The sequence below is a fragment of the Lytechinus pictus genome, unplaced genomic scaffold, assembly GCF_037042905.1.
Source record: "Lytechinus pictus isolate F3 Inbred unplaced genomic scaffold, Lp3.0 scaffold_19, whole genome shotgun sequence".
Classification (NCBI taxonomy): domain Eukaryota; kingdom Metazoa; phylum Echinodermata; class Echinoidea; order Temnopleuroida; family Toxopneustidae; genus Lytechinus; species Lytechinus pictus.
In genome coordinates this window covers 17,380,300-17,398,037 of record NW_026974140.1, presented here as the reverse complement: position 1 = coordinate 17,398,037, position 17,738 = coordinate 17,380,300, and the positions used below count along the sequence as shown (strand labels likewise).

At 35.5% G+C, this 17,738-nt stretch overlaps 2 protein-coding genes across 2 annotated transcripts in view; one reads left to right on the top strand and one right to left on the bottom strand.

Annotated features, from left to right (window-relative positions):
- Positions 1–3,299: 3,299 nt before the first annotated feature.
- Positions 3,300–9,384, bottom strand: LOC129260780 (uncharacterized). Its single transcript, XM_054898749.2, has 2 exons — positions 9,190–9,384; positions 3,300–7,784 (listed from the first exon to the last, which is right to left on the bottom strand). The coding sequence occupies exon 2, from the start codon at positions 7,702–7,704 to the stop codon at positions 5,323–5,325; it is 2,382 nt and encodes a 793-aa protein (XP_054754724.2). The 5' UTR covers positions 7,705–7,784; positions 9,190–9,384; the 3' UTR covers positions 3,300–5,322.
- A 5,050-nt stretch (positions 9,385–14,434) lies between these two features.
- The window catches only part of LOC129260327 (vascular endothelial growth factor receptor 1-like), a 29,906-nt gene continuing 26,602 nt past the window's right edge, over positions 14,435–17,738 (top strand). Inside the window, exons 1-2 of the mRNA XM_064114163.1 lie at positions 14,435–14,753; positions 15,457–15,729. Coding sequence (XP_063970233.1) covers positions 15,675–15,729 — 55 coding nt within the window. The 5' untranslated portion in view covers positions 14,435–14,753; positions 15,457–15,674. The remainder of the gene's footprint in view (positions 14,754–15,456; positions 15,730–17,738) is intronic.

Below are 17,738 nucleotides of genomic sequence, written 5' to 3'. Positions count from 1 at the left end.
CAAAATATATATTTTTCAAAATGTCTATATAGTGCCACCACGGGAGGTTGTCTTTCTTAATCTGTAAATTATACTACTCTGTACAGATCCATAAACTGACAATTTGAAAAGCATAGACCAATAGATTGTAATTAAAAAAGAAAGTTAATGAATTCAAGCAGAAACAGAAAACAGATTGATTCGACCAACTAACATCAATGTATACATACCTACACTGGTCCATGGTAATAACAAGGCTATCACAGCATAGGAGCAGTGATGTGAAGCTATAGGGATGAAGTCTAGATGAGATAATATGATAAACTCAATGATCTCACCAGACTCTTCTCAATGGTATATATTTAACTAGATAATTGATGAGAATGCCTGAATGTAGACTACCAGATGTTGGTTGCTACCAACCATGTGTGCATCTGTGATAAGGATTTAGACCTAATAATTGGCGCTTTAACTCCAAGGAGAGTTCGATAGCAATCTCTTTAAACGCTTTTGATTCCTGTTTGTTAACTGCAAGAAAATTGTAGTTCAGAATTACACACCTACAAATACATTAAATATTCATTTCACTAAACGAACAATAGTTTGATGAGTTTCGATCCTACTTTGGGAAATAATATGGAAGTTGCACCTTATATTGTATTCTGGGGGGGGGGGTGTTATGTTCAAATATATAATTTGGGGCTATTTACTGCCTACAGATCACATACCGAGTTAGATATTTGTATTTAGAGTTTATACAATATTGTGTATAAAATGTCTTTGATAGATTCTGTTTTGTACAACATTCATGCTTACACAAAAATATTGTAAGAATGCACACAACATAAAATATTTGTAGAAATGTGTAGGCCCTATACATAACCCTTTCAGTATGCGATTGTTTTTTAACACTTGTAAGAGTTTTGGAAGAATAAAAAGGAAATTATTTATTTGTTTACGTGTGTAAGGGAATTGTGATTTACAATTCCCTGATAAAACTATGGATGGTCTACTGATGAAACCTGTATGTCCATGATAAAACTAATGGCAGGAATCCAAATTGAGGTTTTTGAGGATGTTGGGCTACTGGGTGTAAACAAACTTGTCAAAAGTATCCTGAAATTCGAAACTTATGTTTGACAGTAATGCCCATCAAAAAATTATGACAATCGCAGAGTTTTGAGCACTTTGTCGTGATAATATATCAGAACTAGACTCAGATACATGCAGAATATTCCTCTTTCTTCCCGTCCGTCGCTCATTCTCTCCCCTCTCAATCCCACCTCTCTCTCTCTCTTTTTTTCTTTCTTTCACCCTCTCTCGCTTTATATTTCCACTTTCTCTTTTCACCGTCTAATTACTTCATCTCTCCATCTCCTTTAACAATGCACATTGCTTCTATTTTTTTAATTCGATATGTAGAACTGCAGAAGCCCCGTCTGATGAAAGACGTCTTTAAAAAATGAATCCGTACCTCATGATTCACGAGTTTGAAAATGAAAAGGTCATTTACTCTGTTGCAAGTGTGTATAATTAGGTATAATCATATCAGCGGTAACTTCTCTTATCAAAACGATGCAGTATAATTTGATAACTTCTAATCATTTGTATTTTACTGATCACCTCATTTTTTTTCAAATACGTGACCATGGTGACAACAAGTAGGTGTGAAAGACAATCAACCCACTATTACCATGGTGATAATGACCCTGTCGAAGTTGGTGCGAATAGTATTTACAGATTGCTCATTTGTCAGTAACGTGCATGGATTTCTCAATTAACAGCTACTTAAAAGTTTGGGCTTTCTCCGTCTCCAAACCATTGCTGATCACTTTAGTGACGAGATTGAGGAGACTGGCACAGTCGTGGATGTGTTAGAATTGTGTGGCCTTCGTCATTATCCAAAGGCCTATAAAGAAGGCAGCAATATTTTCAGAGTGAGATAAAGAGCGAGCGAGAGGGGGAGAGATAAATAAAGATAATTTAGAATAAAATTGTATGTTTAATTGACTTGATCGATTGTTATTCTCCATTTTGTTTTACTAGTCATTGATTTTTGCAGAGATTGAGTCTTGTTTTGGATCTCCGGTTGGATATAGATCTGAATATCTCAAATAAAGCTAATCCTAACTTGCTTATTGTCTGTTTTACATGTGGCACTTCAAATCGTATTGGTTAAAATCTGTTTAAGACTCTTATCTACAGCCATATGGCTGAATGAAAAAAAAAATCACAGAGTAATGTTAGAGTAATTTTGTTATGCTCCGAGAATGAAATAAGAGTAGGTTAATCCCACCGCTGCCACAAGTTTATGCAACGGGTTCTAATGAGCCATAGATGACAAACTGAAGGGATGGATCATGAAGAAAAAAAAAAAAAATGTAATTATCATCGCGGTCATCACTGGTTACTATCATCACCATCATCGACAACACCACCATCACCATCCTCATCACTGTCATTCTCATCATCATCATCATCATCATCATCATCATCACCACCACTATTATCATCATCATCATAAACACCACCACCACTACCATCGTCATTATCTTTATCACCATATTGATTAACATTACCACCATCACCACCACGGCTATACCGCCATCATCACCATTACCATCACCACTATCACCGACATCATCAATCTCAAATTTCTATCCATCATCAACCACCCATCCATCCATGAATTCATTCATTCGTCCACCCACTCGTTCATGCTCTAACTCGATCACACATTAATTAATATTTTACACTCTTGGTTTCTTGAAAGACATATCAAAATCAGACCACATGGCGTTATCTTTCCAAACCTTCATCATTCCATTGGTATTCCACTGAGAGTATGGTAAGAAGATAGGATTTTAATCACTTACTTCCTTCCTATAGCATACTATTCCAATAAACTTCCAATCCCGCCTCATGCTTCAGAATAGAAGTATGTAATATCACCCGGGATATACAAAAAGATTGGTAAAAAAACGGGACCCAATTCATATGAAAACTTGCTTATACGGAAATGTTACCGGTAGGATACTCACCGTAGTTATATAAACCTTGATTCTGATTGGCTGCTGAGCTACATAACCATGGATACCGTGGTATTTGAATGGCAGATTTACCATTTTCGTAAACAAGCGGGGCGATATGTATTATGATCACAACAGTGGGGAACAGACAACCCTCGCAAGTCGGTTACTGTACAAAGTTAAATCATTCCGGGAAGGGGGGGGGGCATTACCCCTCTTCTGATTGTTGTAGTTTCGTGGGTTCTTAACTAATATAGTAGAACTCAAATGCAGAGACAGAAGAAACATAAGTACAGTTGCAATGAAGTTTAATGTGCGTCTGCCTGAATCAACTTAATGCATACATGAAGAACAGGCACATCCTAGGTTTGGAATCTGTAAGATGCTAGGCCTGTGAACAAATACAATAGAGGTGGCATTGCAACATTGAGGCCCGTATTCTGAAGTCGGGTTTAACTTAAACTCAGGTTTAAAGTTGTGGTTTAAGTATGGGAAGCCAAAAGTATCAATTTTTTTTATTAAGTTGTACGTTTCTTATGTTTACTGTGCTCTTTCCTGATTCATCGATGGTGAAGACAATCATCTATTTATACTTCCTACACAATTATGAATAATTTGAGAGCCGAATGAGCTGAAGTATGATATCTCTACTGTTAGTGATTATGTAACAATTGGCTGTCCAAGTATGAATACAACAATTATCATCAGTAATCATGCAATTTTTTCCATGATATTGGGCTCTAACGTCACTGATGTGTATACTTCGTTCTTGTAGCCTATTTCGATCAGTTTAGCTCTATTTTTACACCGTATGAACACAAATTCTGTCCAGAGTGTAGTGAATACAACGAAACAAAACCACATTTGACAGTGCTATACAAATTGAAATAAAAAAGTATATTGCAATAAAATATCTGTTAGAATCAATAATTTGCTTGTAAAACATGTAAACGTAATGACGTTTTTTATTCATTGATTGTCCTATAAATTATGTCAACGATAGTTATAAAAGCAAATCATATCTTACTATAATAATTCTCACAAATACAAGGTGAATAAATTATGGAATACTTTAAGAAAATGGAGAAGTGCAGAATACTGTGAGGTAATTAATGACCGAGGAAAATCATGGAATATATAATTTATTAATTCTATATTTCTTTTGATGTTACCATTGTCCTCTGGGAAATCATCACGGATAGAAAATGACTATCAGATCTGCATCAAAGAGGTCAAGCTCCTAATGTTAAAACCAACTCACCATGATGTTCAAATCTATACATCAACATTACAAAGTCAAGAGCACTGTCGTTTTAATTCAGACGCAGACGTGAACACCCACGCAAACTCACTTTTTGAAGGTCTGAAATATTAAAAAGTGTTGGACTTTTTGCCAGGCTGGGGGAAATGTGGTACTTCCTTTTTGGCTGGAGCGGTTGGTATTCGGCCAAGGTTTAGGAGATAGCTACCAGCTCGTAATTTCCACGCGTGGGGCTACTTGAAATTATTACATATCCTATTTACTTATATACATGTAAGCATGATAAGGGGTATCAGTATAAAGGGTATAAGTTCCCAGTATGTTCGGTCTATGTAGTAACTTAGTACATGGATATTATAATATATTTGAACTTAGTGAAAAGTTCAAACGTTTTTTTATTGTGCTTTTTTCGTTAATCATAAATCATTAAGTATCGCAATATTTACATATTGACAATTTAAAAATGAAAAAACAAAAACATTGACTTGATACTTTTTGTCAGTATAGTGCCTCAAATCATCTTCCCATAGAGCAATTCCGTAGACCTAGACTAAACTTGCATTGATTTCTTGTAAACAGAAGTTGTAAAGCGTTGTTTATTGGTCATATTAAAAACATTATTTTCTATTCATAATTTCAAAGTATTATTTATTATATTATCAATCGTTTGGTTAAATCAAGTTAGTATTATTCTGCCGGTAATCAACAATATTATAAAGATTTCGAGTAAATAAACATGACTAAAATAATAATCACCCACTGAAAATTGAACTGTTAGTTGACACAAGTATACGTGAATTTGCACCGTAATGTACATATTTACAATGATGACACGACTTTCACAAAATTTACACTTAAAAGTTAGAGTCATGATTATAAATAGAGATATCTGCATTTTTGTATTTTTTAAACCTTTTTTTAATACATAATTTCCATAATAATGAATTTTCGACATTCACATTCATCATAATACAATCAAGGTGATAGCTTTACATGAATATCTACTATTTAGTTTAAGATAAGGTTTCTTGTCCTGAGTGACTACCGGATCCTTCAGAGATTCTTGTAAGCTTGTAGCATTTCGATTGCGTTAGGGAACAGTCTCAATTCTTCACATTTTGATCGTTCAAATATGGGATTGAAACCCGACCAACCAGCAACAGCTAAACCATCTTGGGCCGTCTTAGCATGCTTCCCGTCGTAGAACTTTTGACCACCTTCCATGTATATTCTGGTTATCTCACCAAGATTCCAGATGTCACCGGTCGAACCTCCGAACTGGTATCTACCTTGCTTGAACAACACCCTGGTACCGATACCAATCAGGTCTTCTGTCGGAGTGATGTTCATGGCAACAAGATCGTAGGGCTGAACCCTACAACTTGGGTCTGGATCATCCCAGTCAACAGTATACTTCAAACTAGACTTGTCGAATTGTGCGACCACGGCTGGATAGAACTGCCATGCCGAGTAATGTGCAATCACGGCATCTCCAACCATTGGGATTGAAGCTCTCAAGGTACTATCGCTTCCGTCATACGTTTCATCGAGCACTGATGGCGCATTGGAGCTCGGTGGTTCAGTGAGTACCGTTTCCTTCAAATGCTGGCCGATCATCTCAATGTTGTAGTTGTAGCTATCGGTAGAGTTTGTGGTATCTATAGTCATAACAAATGGTTGATGATCTTTGATCAGGGTCGCTCCAACACTGCTGGCCTTCCATGCACTTCTATCCTCCTTCTTTCCTGAACCCACCTCTAACACGACGGCTTTCTTCTTAAGAGATCGGAGAGCAAAGTTTGCTTCCATCGTACAGTTCTGACTGTCTGTATACTCCTTTGAAACGCACATGATCACCACTGCACTCTTTATCAGCCCTTCTGTGATTTGTCCAAACATACCGGAATCATCAACGCTGTTCAGCTGTTCAACGTCAAGCCATATCTTTTCGCCTATCACCTTTTCAATGTCTTCCTTTATTTTCCGAGGATCAGAAAATTGGTGGCCAGTCAAACTTTTGACTTGTCCAGCATCGAAGCAAGACTTTGAGTTGGTCCAGCAGTAAGACAGGAACACGCGGGGAGGAATTCCTCCATTTGACGATTTTTTTGATGAAGCATTACCATCGGAGATGACTAGCTTCTCCAAGTTGGCTTCAAGTTCTTCAGCCTTCTCTTGCCACACATCAGAACCCGCAAATTGTATGTAAAGTTGTCCAGCAAGAAGCATGCCAGCGGTCGTCTGAAGCCAGTTATGACTGCTACCGAGAACGACAGGGATAACTGTTTTTCGCAATGTCTTCTTAGCGAACAGAAGCTCGGACATGGCTTGACTGTCATCGATGAAGTTGTCACTCAGACAAACTAGATAGACAGAACAATTCTTGATGAGTTGCACAACTGACTGAACTTCATTTGCTGATTGGCCATGACTTGATTCCCCTACAGCATACTTGTCAGCAAATTTCTTTGTTATCCGTCGAACAATCTCGGTATCTTTAGCAACTTTAGATACAAACACTTCACATGATGTATTCTTACTGTTACTCTTTGTTGTATCAGAATCTACAACGTTGAAAACGTTCGGAATTACCCGCAGTTGGTCTATCCTGAGATCGTTGAAAGTTGAAGTATATCCAACATAGTTGGTCATGGAAGCTTGTCTATCACTTCGATCTACATGTTTCCCGTGGTATCTGGGTACACCTTTTTCATTCTTAGTGATGCTTGTTATTTTGCCCATGTGCCATCGATCAGAAATCTGGTTCAGTGCTGCTAGCTCCGCTTTTTTAGCATTTGACAGGGTCCTTCCACTGGGGTCACAGATGCTGCCATCGTCATTCTTACCACAGTAATAGAGGCCTTGCTTAAAGAGAACCTTTGTCCCGACTCCAACAGAAGATGTACTTGGTACCTTATCAACACACAAGTTATTATATTTTGCTGCTTCTGGTGCCCAATTTCCGTCTGTCCAACGAATCATGTAGCTTAGGGTAGCAGGTACCCAGCTCTCAATAGTAGCAGTGAACCAGCCGTTACCGTACCAATGCACCAGTGCTCTATCTCCAACTTGTGGAGTTTCATCAACATCATCATCATCGGATTCTTTGGTCTCCGCTTTTTGATTTTGGGACGAGACTTCCTTGCTCTTGGCGTCGCTCTTGACTTCGTTCTTGACTTCGCTTTTGACCTGGCTCTGGACTTTGCTCTGGTCTTGGATCTGGCCCTGGTTCTTGGTTTTGCTCTTGGCTTTTATATGGGCTTCACTCTGTGCATGGCTCTCTAAAGCTTTTATCAGCTGACGAAATGATTCGTTCGTCGACACTTTAAATTTAATCTTACTCAATGATCCTGAAAACAAATATTCCTCACGTAAGATTTTCTCCAAATCTTTTCCGATATTCGGGTCATAGCCTGGGCTGACTTTATTGCCCATCTTGACAATGAATCGTTGATAGGATTCTAAATCCTGAATTCCATTGGATCGCTGACGCCGCTGTAGTCTTCCTATTCAATCTGAAAAAAACAAATGAAATCAACCATAAATATAACTTCAAAATAAAAATTTAATCGAATGTAAATGTATACAAAGAAAAACAACTTCGTGCACTCGTTAATACGACTAATGCCCATAGAATTTCAATTTAATTGTAATATTATTTGAAGAACAATAGGGATACTTTTCTTGCTCAAAGAAAGGTCGAGTCAACCCAAACTACAATTTGATTTGAATAAAAAAAGGGAAACCCCAAAACAAGCATAACATTCAGCATTTCATTAACATCGGATATGGCACATGAAACGACGAAGCCAATGATGTTACACACTATTTCTTTTGTATACTATTTCAATATTAAATTTTCCTATTCTAATAACGTTCGTGATAAAAACTCTCTTCGTTTATTATTAATGATTTCTTAACATATCCTTTGACGCACGAAGTCAATTTTGACATAATTATCCCAAAATGGAAATACTTGATATTTAAAATACAGTGCCTATTTCTGCACACCGATAGTAATGTGCAAATTTTACTTTGTTTTTTTAGATAAGCAAAATTTGAAAATATCATAAAATCTTTACTTTAAATCGATTTCAATAACATATTCAGCACTATGCTCGTTCGTTCTTCCCAACATATCCACTTCCATACCTTACCGGGAATCGAACCCTATTTGGTTTTCATCAATGGTCAGGTTCCTGGCTCGGCAATAGAATCCCCTCCCTCCAATTGAATGTGTTTTTTACTTCATAAATTAAAATCGTCAAATTGTTTAAAATAATGATTGTTTAAGCACTGTAATCTCGATATAAATATGTTGTCTTCGATCTCAAATTCTTTTATGTATATGACATCAGTTGAAATAATTGTTTACATCATTATTATAATACACCTCTTATGGTCATAGGGATTAGAATTAAAATACATGAATTGATAGCCTGTAATAAGATATCATCATTTTGCCCAATTTTTGCGTAGAATTATAGACTTGCATTTTGCAGTATTAAACACGTTTTCGCAACACAAAAATTAGCAAGCGCGCCTTTCGTGGCGTTCGCATTTGCCGTCGTCAAAAATAGTTAGTCTTAATTCTGATAACTTTAACCAAAGTCTTATAACATTCGGGCATGAAAAACCCACTCAAACTACATTTTATCTATCAGTTGCAAGTATGCTAATTCATGAACATAAGCAAGAATTCAACAACCTCAAAATAAAAACGATTTTATACTGTAAGTAAGGAATCATCTAGATGTGAATGTGCCACAAGCGGTTTGCTTACAAGACTATCAATACAATGTCGCCATGGCAGCATTGGAAGCCAATGCGATGCGACCCGAATACTAAAACACCTTTGCGCATTTTCTTCACTTTTATAGATAATTTTCAGAGTATTTTCAAAATAACGCTTGTACTTACATCCTGGCAGGATATATTAAAGCTATACAACATGACTGTCTCCAAAAGCAAACATTCTAGCCCCAACATGCAATAGTCAAAACAGAAACATACAGCAGCAGTTGTAGCACACTGCATGGGCTACACGTAATTGTGGTGGGAGTGAGTGATATGCTATTCAATGATCGGGTTATAATAGCTCCAATGCACTGACGCACTGAACTATTTATTAGGCCTTATTAATAGTCAATACATAAGTTACGTGTAGCCTGTATGCTCGAGTGATTTTCTTTCAATGGTACGATAATACACCAGACGGTAGCCTGTATAATCAGAAGAAGAAGAAAGTAGTGTGTGTTTATTTTTGTGATTGGATTTTTCAGACGTGTATATATTTACTGAGGTAGTTGATTAATTTTCAGTCACTTGACTGATGAGAGATATGAAGTCCGGTAACTTGGGTCATGGTCTTGCTCTAAGTTAAAGTTAAGGAAAGCCAAATAGGGCCTATTTAAACATTGCATTCAAATTTTTATGTTTCCTATGTTGGCACTTTCCTCCTGTTTTAATGATAAAACAATATTACAGTCATTATTGATTATTCCCAGTCAGGTATAAATGTTTGAGTGTCAAACGAGCTGACAAATTGTCCTGTTAGAGATACCTGTCACAATAAACTACAACTAGACCAGAGTTCGAATGAGTTTTGGACTTTTGGAGTCAGTTTCGTTGTTGTGTCTGCGACTGGAGGCAGATATTAATGAAATGTATCATGGTGGACTTTAATTGGAAGAAAGCAAAGGGGAAAATGGTGTTGATCATTAAACCTTTGAGTTTCCGGTATGTCAGTCATTAGGATATCCTTGGCTGACAATCCCCATTTTTATCTTTCTCTGTCTGGAGCTGTCTTTGCCTTTTCTTCTTCCTCTCTTTCCCTTTCTGGTCATATTCCTTTCTCTGTTGTCTAATGTCCTTTCCGTTTTTCTCCCCCCCCCCCCATTCTCGTTTCCATGTCCAACGTCCAACTACACGTAAATATATCTCTCCCGCTCGCACTCCATCTCTCTCTCTCTCTCTCTCTCTCTCTCCTCACACACTTCTTTATTGACCTCTTTGTGTCAACGTGAATTTCCTATTACCTTCCAAAATAGGACCTGTTTATTTTACTCCATAAATTATAATTCTTTATTTTTTCTTGTCTCAGTTAATGGTAATGCTTGACTTCCTTATGTTGTTCAAAATGACCAGTTAGCCTACTGTTCCTCTCAACTTGTGTTGTTTGAGGGATTGTAATGATGGTATATTCCGATATGAATATGATTATGCCGACCTTTATTAAATTCTTATAATTCCTAGTAAAAGATTTACCCTACTTCTCTGATACTTACACTCTGAATTCTACTTTACTTTTATCTTTATTATATGATTCCATAGTTTATGGTTCAATAAATATATTTTATATAGGACATTTAAAACCCCTAGAATGATGGTTATATTAAATAGAACTAAAGTTATTACAACATTATATATGTTTTTCCAATATCATACATGTATTTATTTCTTATAGTTGATTTCTGCTTTAGGGTCCAAATTGCGTCTCATTTCTGACCCCCGGATTTCATTTCATCGTGTAGTTTGGACGTACAGATATCAAGTATCCATGTCTTTACAGGCCCGCTGTGTTTCTGCATAGCGTCTTTAAAGCCCACCGATCTTCTTGTTGTTGATGTTGAAGAATTAAATTTGAAACAGGTTGTTTCTAATTCGTATCACTCACCATCCAGTAATGGGCTGGGACTGGTCTTTCGAAATATATTCCCGTTCTTTCTCCCATTACCAGCCAATTATCATACTTCAGGGGGTAAATTGTCACCCATCCACCACCTATTTAGAAGCTTATTACCCCGAAAGCGTTTGTCTTGCAGTTGGTTGTGGTTTTCCAGACGAGGGGAAACCTTTCATAATCATATTAGGTTATATATTCCAATACCCTGTGTGTTGAGACCTGCCTTCAAGCAGGTTCTGTCAGACTTGATTGTTGGCAATGAACTCTTCTGCAACATTTGGCGATCAATTTCCAAGTACCTCCCAATCTGAATATTGTCAGTACAATAGTACCCGATTAATGCTGATTATATCAGTGTGTGTACAATGCTAAAATACATACTTTCACCGTTGCCCACTTACAAAATGACTTTTTTTAATATGAAGATATACAGTGATGAAAAATCTTGCCTGGTTTTTTTTTTATTGGGCAACCTATATTCACCCTTGTTCACGCAAAAACTAGAAACCGCCGATATTTCGAGGACGTATCATGAACATAATATATAACATTCATCAAAACCATGTCCTGTTAAGAAATATGAATATTAGTAAATAAATAACATTTAGTTTATAATGAATGAATAACTACATTAACACTAGAATGTCCTATAATACAGATAATCATTCAACTTGATAAGCTAAAGATATTTGAAAAGGGGTATCCGTTTGTTACCGGCAATTTATAGAACAATCTATTCAGCACTCACAGTGACATTGTTTTATGTTTATTACTGCACGTCTGCAACAGAACAAATGATTTATAGTAATATTAAATTGAAGTCCCTGTTGGTTTCAGGAAGAGTATAGGGGGTAATGCCGATTTACTTGTAAGTATTCAGTTAACAAAAATAGCGAACGAAACAATGCAGCTGTCATATCATTGTGTCTCAATATATTATTGCTGTTGTTTACAAACATATATCTTTATGAATGGAATCACGGAGCTGTACTTATGTTACAACATAACTTCGCTGCTTGGTATAGATCCTCTATCCAATTACACTGCTGATATCAGATAGAGGTCTAGGATGGAACCCATGCTGGACCCAATTAGGAGCGGTCCAGGAAGCGAGTTATCTAGGACCATTTTAAGGTATCCTATTTCTTCCTGGAGTGCAGGAATATGGTTACATGCCATTTATTTGAGGAAAATCCTCGGCACAAGCTGGAAAATTATGTTGGCTTCTTGTGTTTAACTTTAACATGTTTAAATCTTCTTTCGTAGAACTAGACATGAAGAGCCTTGATGTAGTGCTGATGACAAGCGACCTGTTATGCACGCAGTTGTATTTCATGAGAAGTACATTTCAATGTAATAATGATAATAAAAACAAACATATCCGAGAAAAATGAAACTCAACCCTCCAAACAACATAAAGAAAAATCAATCTTGATTAAATTATGAACTCTATCATGTAGGCCTAATGATAAACTATATAAGTTATAACTCTTAGGCCTCATCACGAAAAGTTAGTTTGCATGGATATTTGATGGAACCTATCTGATGGGCTTCAGTCACAAATTCTCTTTTTTTTTATCGCCCCATTACTTTGAATTAGAGTGTCCTTCTGTCATTACCAGTATATTATCATGATTAGAGATATACATTGCATGTAGAGTATATCTAAATTCATGATAGTATTGACCTATGTTCTGTTCACTGACTTGAAATTATGTGACGAATAATCAAATTTATCACCCCTTGAGCTGGCATCCTGTTTTGGAAAACATTGTCCTCTTTGTTAGTGGTCTACATGTATGTGGAATATTACCCAGGACGAATGTTTATACTATACTACCATACTATTCATGTAGAGCTGCCAAATCAAATCCCTGTTTATGTTGCATTTATCAAATCATAAAATATAATGGGTCTAGATCCACTTACCCATTGTTTAATAGGTGGAATATTTAAACCATTTTGTCCATAGAAGAGTTATCCTCCGATCCCCCACGAAATATCAAGAAAAGTGAGGTTCACCCTACCGTCAAGTTGATTCTAATAAATATAGAAAAAATGAAATTAAAACTGAAATTGAGAAATAAAAACATTTGAATGAGAAAGGGGAATAGAACATAAAAAGTGAGCTTATTTTTTGTGTGTAAATTTTAAATCTAATTTGGAAGAAATTTTCAGTGTTATGCTGTGACTTTTTTTTCTTCAAATCAGTTAATTGTTTGTAAGAAGCAAGAGAGGCACTCGATACAACTAATTTATTGTCTATATTTGTTCCATTTTGGGGTTGAACTTATGATTTATCAAATCCGTTTTCACATGATTTATGATCTGCCATATATGTTGTTGATGAAAGACACGACTGTTTTTCAGGATGGTTATATCCTATAGGTCAGAACTAAATTACTTCCTCCTTCAATAAATCAAGTGGGTTCATGTTTTTGACATTACTTACCCTAATGACCACAGAACTGACCATCTTACTACCTTGACCATCATGATGACCATTACCATTGTGAAAATAATATATTACTATCATTATGGATGCCTTTGAATGTCTGACACGTTAACATTCTGTGATTTGTCAACAACAACAACAACAAAATGATTGTATAGTCACAATAGAAAACAACAGAAAAAATAACTGAAAAAATAAATTTAAATTAATCATAGCGTACGTACTTACAATTTACCCTTGTGCTTTGCTGTCTTGTTCATTTGTAATGTAACATATACATCGATATTAAATTAAATTTATACATATGGTAGGCCTATGTATCCAGTCTGAAAATGAGAGTGGGATAATTTTGTACTTCGTATTATGTTCTGTGACATTTTATGCCATAGGACATCGTTATGTTTAGATTCACTTGCCCCCCCTATTACGCAATATTACTTCCTGGTATACATCCTATCTTCATGATCTTGTATGGTACATCAGTTCATGCCTCTGTATCAAACTATCTTCCCTGTTTTGTGTCTCTAATGGATTACGGTAGTAAGCCAGCAAGTCTCGATCTGCTGAAGATATGTTTATATTTCAAACAGTCTTGCCTTGCAGGGGTCAATCTTAAACACGTGAAAGTGTAAAACAATCTTACTTCCCTGTTGAAGACTTTCACATTTGTTAAATACAGACATTTTATTTTCCACGAACAATGAATTAAAATCATTCATTTTGTTTTAATTTCAATAAATATTTGAATTTTGTGATTAGGAATATTATGTAATAAAATTAATATTTTTGATATATCAAACTGTATATTGGCAAAGAACCCAGGGACCTAGTAAGTTCATGCTGGAATACAGTGGAAGACGTTCTTGAGAATGATTGTACAATGTAATATAATATTAGCCGCATGGTTATTACATTTATATTTCAGTGTCACAGCAGAACATGTACAATATTCATTTGATCTACCCGATTTGTCATATTATTTATCAGATAAATAATTTGTCATTTTATTTTCTGTTCCAGGTTTACCTCTGAACAAAGTTGGCCCACCCCGTCTGGACATTGAGGGTTCAACACTCATCATAGCTCACAGTAATACACTACAACTCAGATGTCAAGGTGGTTTCAGACTGGATTGGATATATCCATATGGAATAGAAAGAACAAGAATATCAATAGAACAGGATCATTGTTCAGGATGTAATCCTAAGAGACACACAAGTGTGCTCACCATACAAAGTACAGATGTTATTGACACTGGAAGATATCGGTGCTTATACAAGAGATATGATAACAAAATTAATAATGAAACATCAGCAAAAGTTTATGTTTATATTAGCTCATCAGGTAAGTAGCAATCAAGAATCATTTCTTTTCGTCCCTTCCACTTACCCAATCCCCCACACAACTCACTTAACCAACTCACAGTCGAAAGACCCGAACTACATAATATAAAAAAATGGGGGTCTACTTGGTATAATTTGATTTTTCCAGCACAGAATTTGTATTTTGTATGTTAGATTTATAATTATCATTTCTTATTGTTAAAAACGTTGTATGACAAAGGTAGCCTGATTTTAAGTATTTAATATTTTAACTTATTATGCAGTGTGAATCTAAAGTAGATATGAGATGTGGTATGTCGTCATCTGATTACAGTAAAGTATATGAATAATTTCTTATTTCCTGATATTTATTAGTTATATTGGTGATTATAACAAGTGTAAGCATGTTGGAATGATGGTTAGGCACCAAGTAAGTAATACTAACTTCGAAACAAAACTTGACTATTTAATCAGTTTTCGTTTAATGTGTTCTAATCATGCGATTCCCAATCTTTAAGACTTGTGTCCTGTATATTTCTTGAATGGTTAGTAACTTGCTTATTAATAAAAGAAGATAAAGGACATAAATTATATTGGTCCATGCATAATATAGATAAATTTTGCTTCGAAATACATGTGCCGTATATAATGATTATTGTTAACCACGTTTTCATCTGGTTTTTTTTTTGCCACTCCAAAACACATGGATCCTTATCGACAAACAGAGCACTTATTTGTGCCACCAGAATGGACACATAACAATATTTACCGTGGGCAACCATTCCTGTTGCCATGTCGGACAACTAGCCCCAACCTCAATGTAACATTGGTGCAACGTGACACCGGAAGGAATATTACGGATCACCTTTACCATAGATACGACCCCAGGAAGGGCTTTCATATCTCGGCTAACCATCATGAATTGGATGGACATGTTTGTTGTATGACCAGCAATGAAGGACGCACTGACAGATCGTGTTTCAATCTAAACTTCCAAGGTAAGGAGTGAAAATCAATTATCTCATTATTTTCTATTATAGGCTTCCTACATGTACCCTATTGAAGTTATTTCAACAAAATACAAGTCAATGTATTCATTTATGTTCAGTGTCTGTAGAAATTATCAGTTTGATTCATTTTTTAAGAAAGGAGAAGAAAATGATAAATGCATTACTGATGGGGAAAAACTTCTTCAGAGAAGTTCACTAGGAACCATTCAATCCAAGTGATTCAGGATTAAACACAACCTGTAAGTATTTGTAACATATGCACCTGATTTCTTAGTTCTTCCGTTGGAGACAAATGGAATTATTCCTCTCTGTTTCTGGTTGTTCTTTGAGTGTATACAGTTTAAATCAATAAATTATACTTCCTTGTGAGGTGAAATGGGATCTGCATGATCTGAGGCTAGCCCTTATGAATCATGGTTAGTACCTGAATATAATACTCCAATTCTTCCCGTTTAAAAGACTCTTACAAAGTTGAATCTTCGATCATGAACTTTCTGTATGATTGTTCCCTTTTCATTTCCAACTTTCCTCATAAGAAACACTATTAAAGATGTTTGCACTAATGGTTACTTATCATAAAAATGGTTTCTCTTCTATGGCTAATGAAAAATGACACTCATGAAGAGCACGGCCGTGAACTAGAATTTTATCTCCGCTCTGCTTATCTTGTCAAAGACGTTCTTTTCCTCAAAGATTTCTCCTACATCCTTCACTCCCTGCTTTCATATACACTTGAGAGATAGTGAGGGATATTTATGAGTCACGTCAAGATTGTGTCAAACTCCATATCCTCAGACTGAACTTCAATAGATGTCTCTATAGATGGGTGGAGATACAAGTTAAGCCCCTAAGCGGAGATCCTTCTATTGCCCTGACCACTGTGTATAGTTTGTACCATTCCCTGTTTCTTGTACCATGCATGAAACCGTACAACTCTAGGGGTTAGTTAGGATTCCACCATAAAACCAAAACCATAACATATCCAATTGATGCCAGTTAAATGTAACAGAAATTATAAGAAATTGTATTTCATCTCCTCTTCAGTATTTTAATTGATTACAAAATCACTTTTCTCTTTTTATTTGAGGACAATTTGATGTTATATTTTAGTCGAGACTTATATATATTTAATATATTGTATATTATTGAAGAACTCATTAATAACATGAATCGACCAAAACCAAAACAAGACCAAGTCTGCCTATGATTGTAATTTAATAATAACTAAGTTATATTTTTTTGCAGGAGTCTCTGCATTTATTGTAAAGTCAAAATAAATTTACAATATATAAACATAATCGTAATATGACAATGAAGAACATTGCAATGCAACAAATTTATAACAGGAGCAATAACAAAATTTAGAATAAATTCAATATGTAAGCAAAAGATAAAGCAAAGAAAAAATGCAGTGGCAAACTATATAAGCAAAATAAATGCTTTAGTAATAGCATTTTTCATAAAGAATTACAACAATTTAAATTTGTCATTATTGTAACTACCATGGAATTCTTGTTTGTGATTGACCGCTAAGCAAGGTTATCATGGTAGTTGCTATAATGATAAGTTTACTATATTTGTAAGTCTTTATAAAACAGGTTCCCTGGAATATGTATGAAAAGTTAACCTCCCCTATTTTTTCAGGTTATAAAGTATATGTCAACTTAAAAAAAAATCGAATGCAATTCCTACTTTTCGGTTTAGGCCCTTCAGTTCCAAATAATACATGTTTGATATATTTATGAGCATTGTAGCAATGTAGCCTGCATTTGTATGATACTTTAGGTCATTTCGTTGACAAACTGATATCATCTTTTTGGTATTTGTAATGTGCAATAGGGTAGGCCTATACCGACTCGTGTAGAGCTACAATATTTGATAATGTGTATGTAGTAGACAACCGGGGAGGAAGTGAAGTATTTTATGGACAACGTTTCCAAGCCGGGTACACTTCATATGCTCTCTGTATACAGACAGGATTTTACCAATTAGTTGCA

Bases quoted from the DNA above. Each gene is read 5' to 3' on its own strand.
- LOC129260780 (XM_054898749.2), bottom strand. From the start codon at position 7,704: ATGGGCAATAAAGTCAGCCCAGGCTATGACCCGAATATCGGAAAAGAT.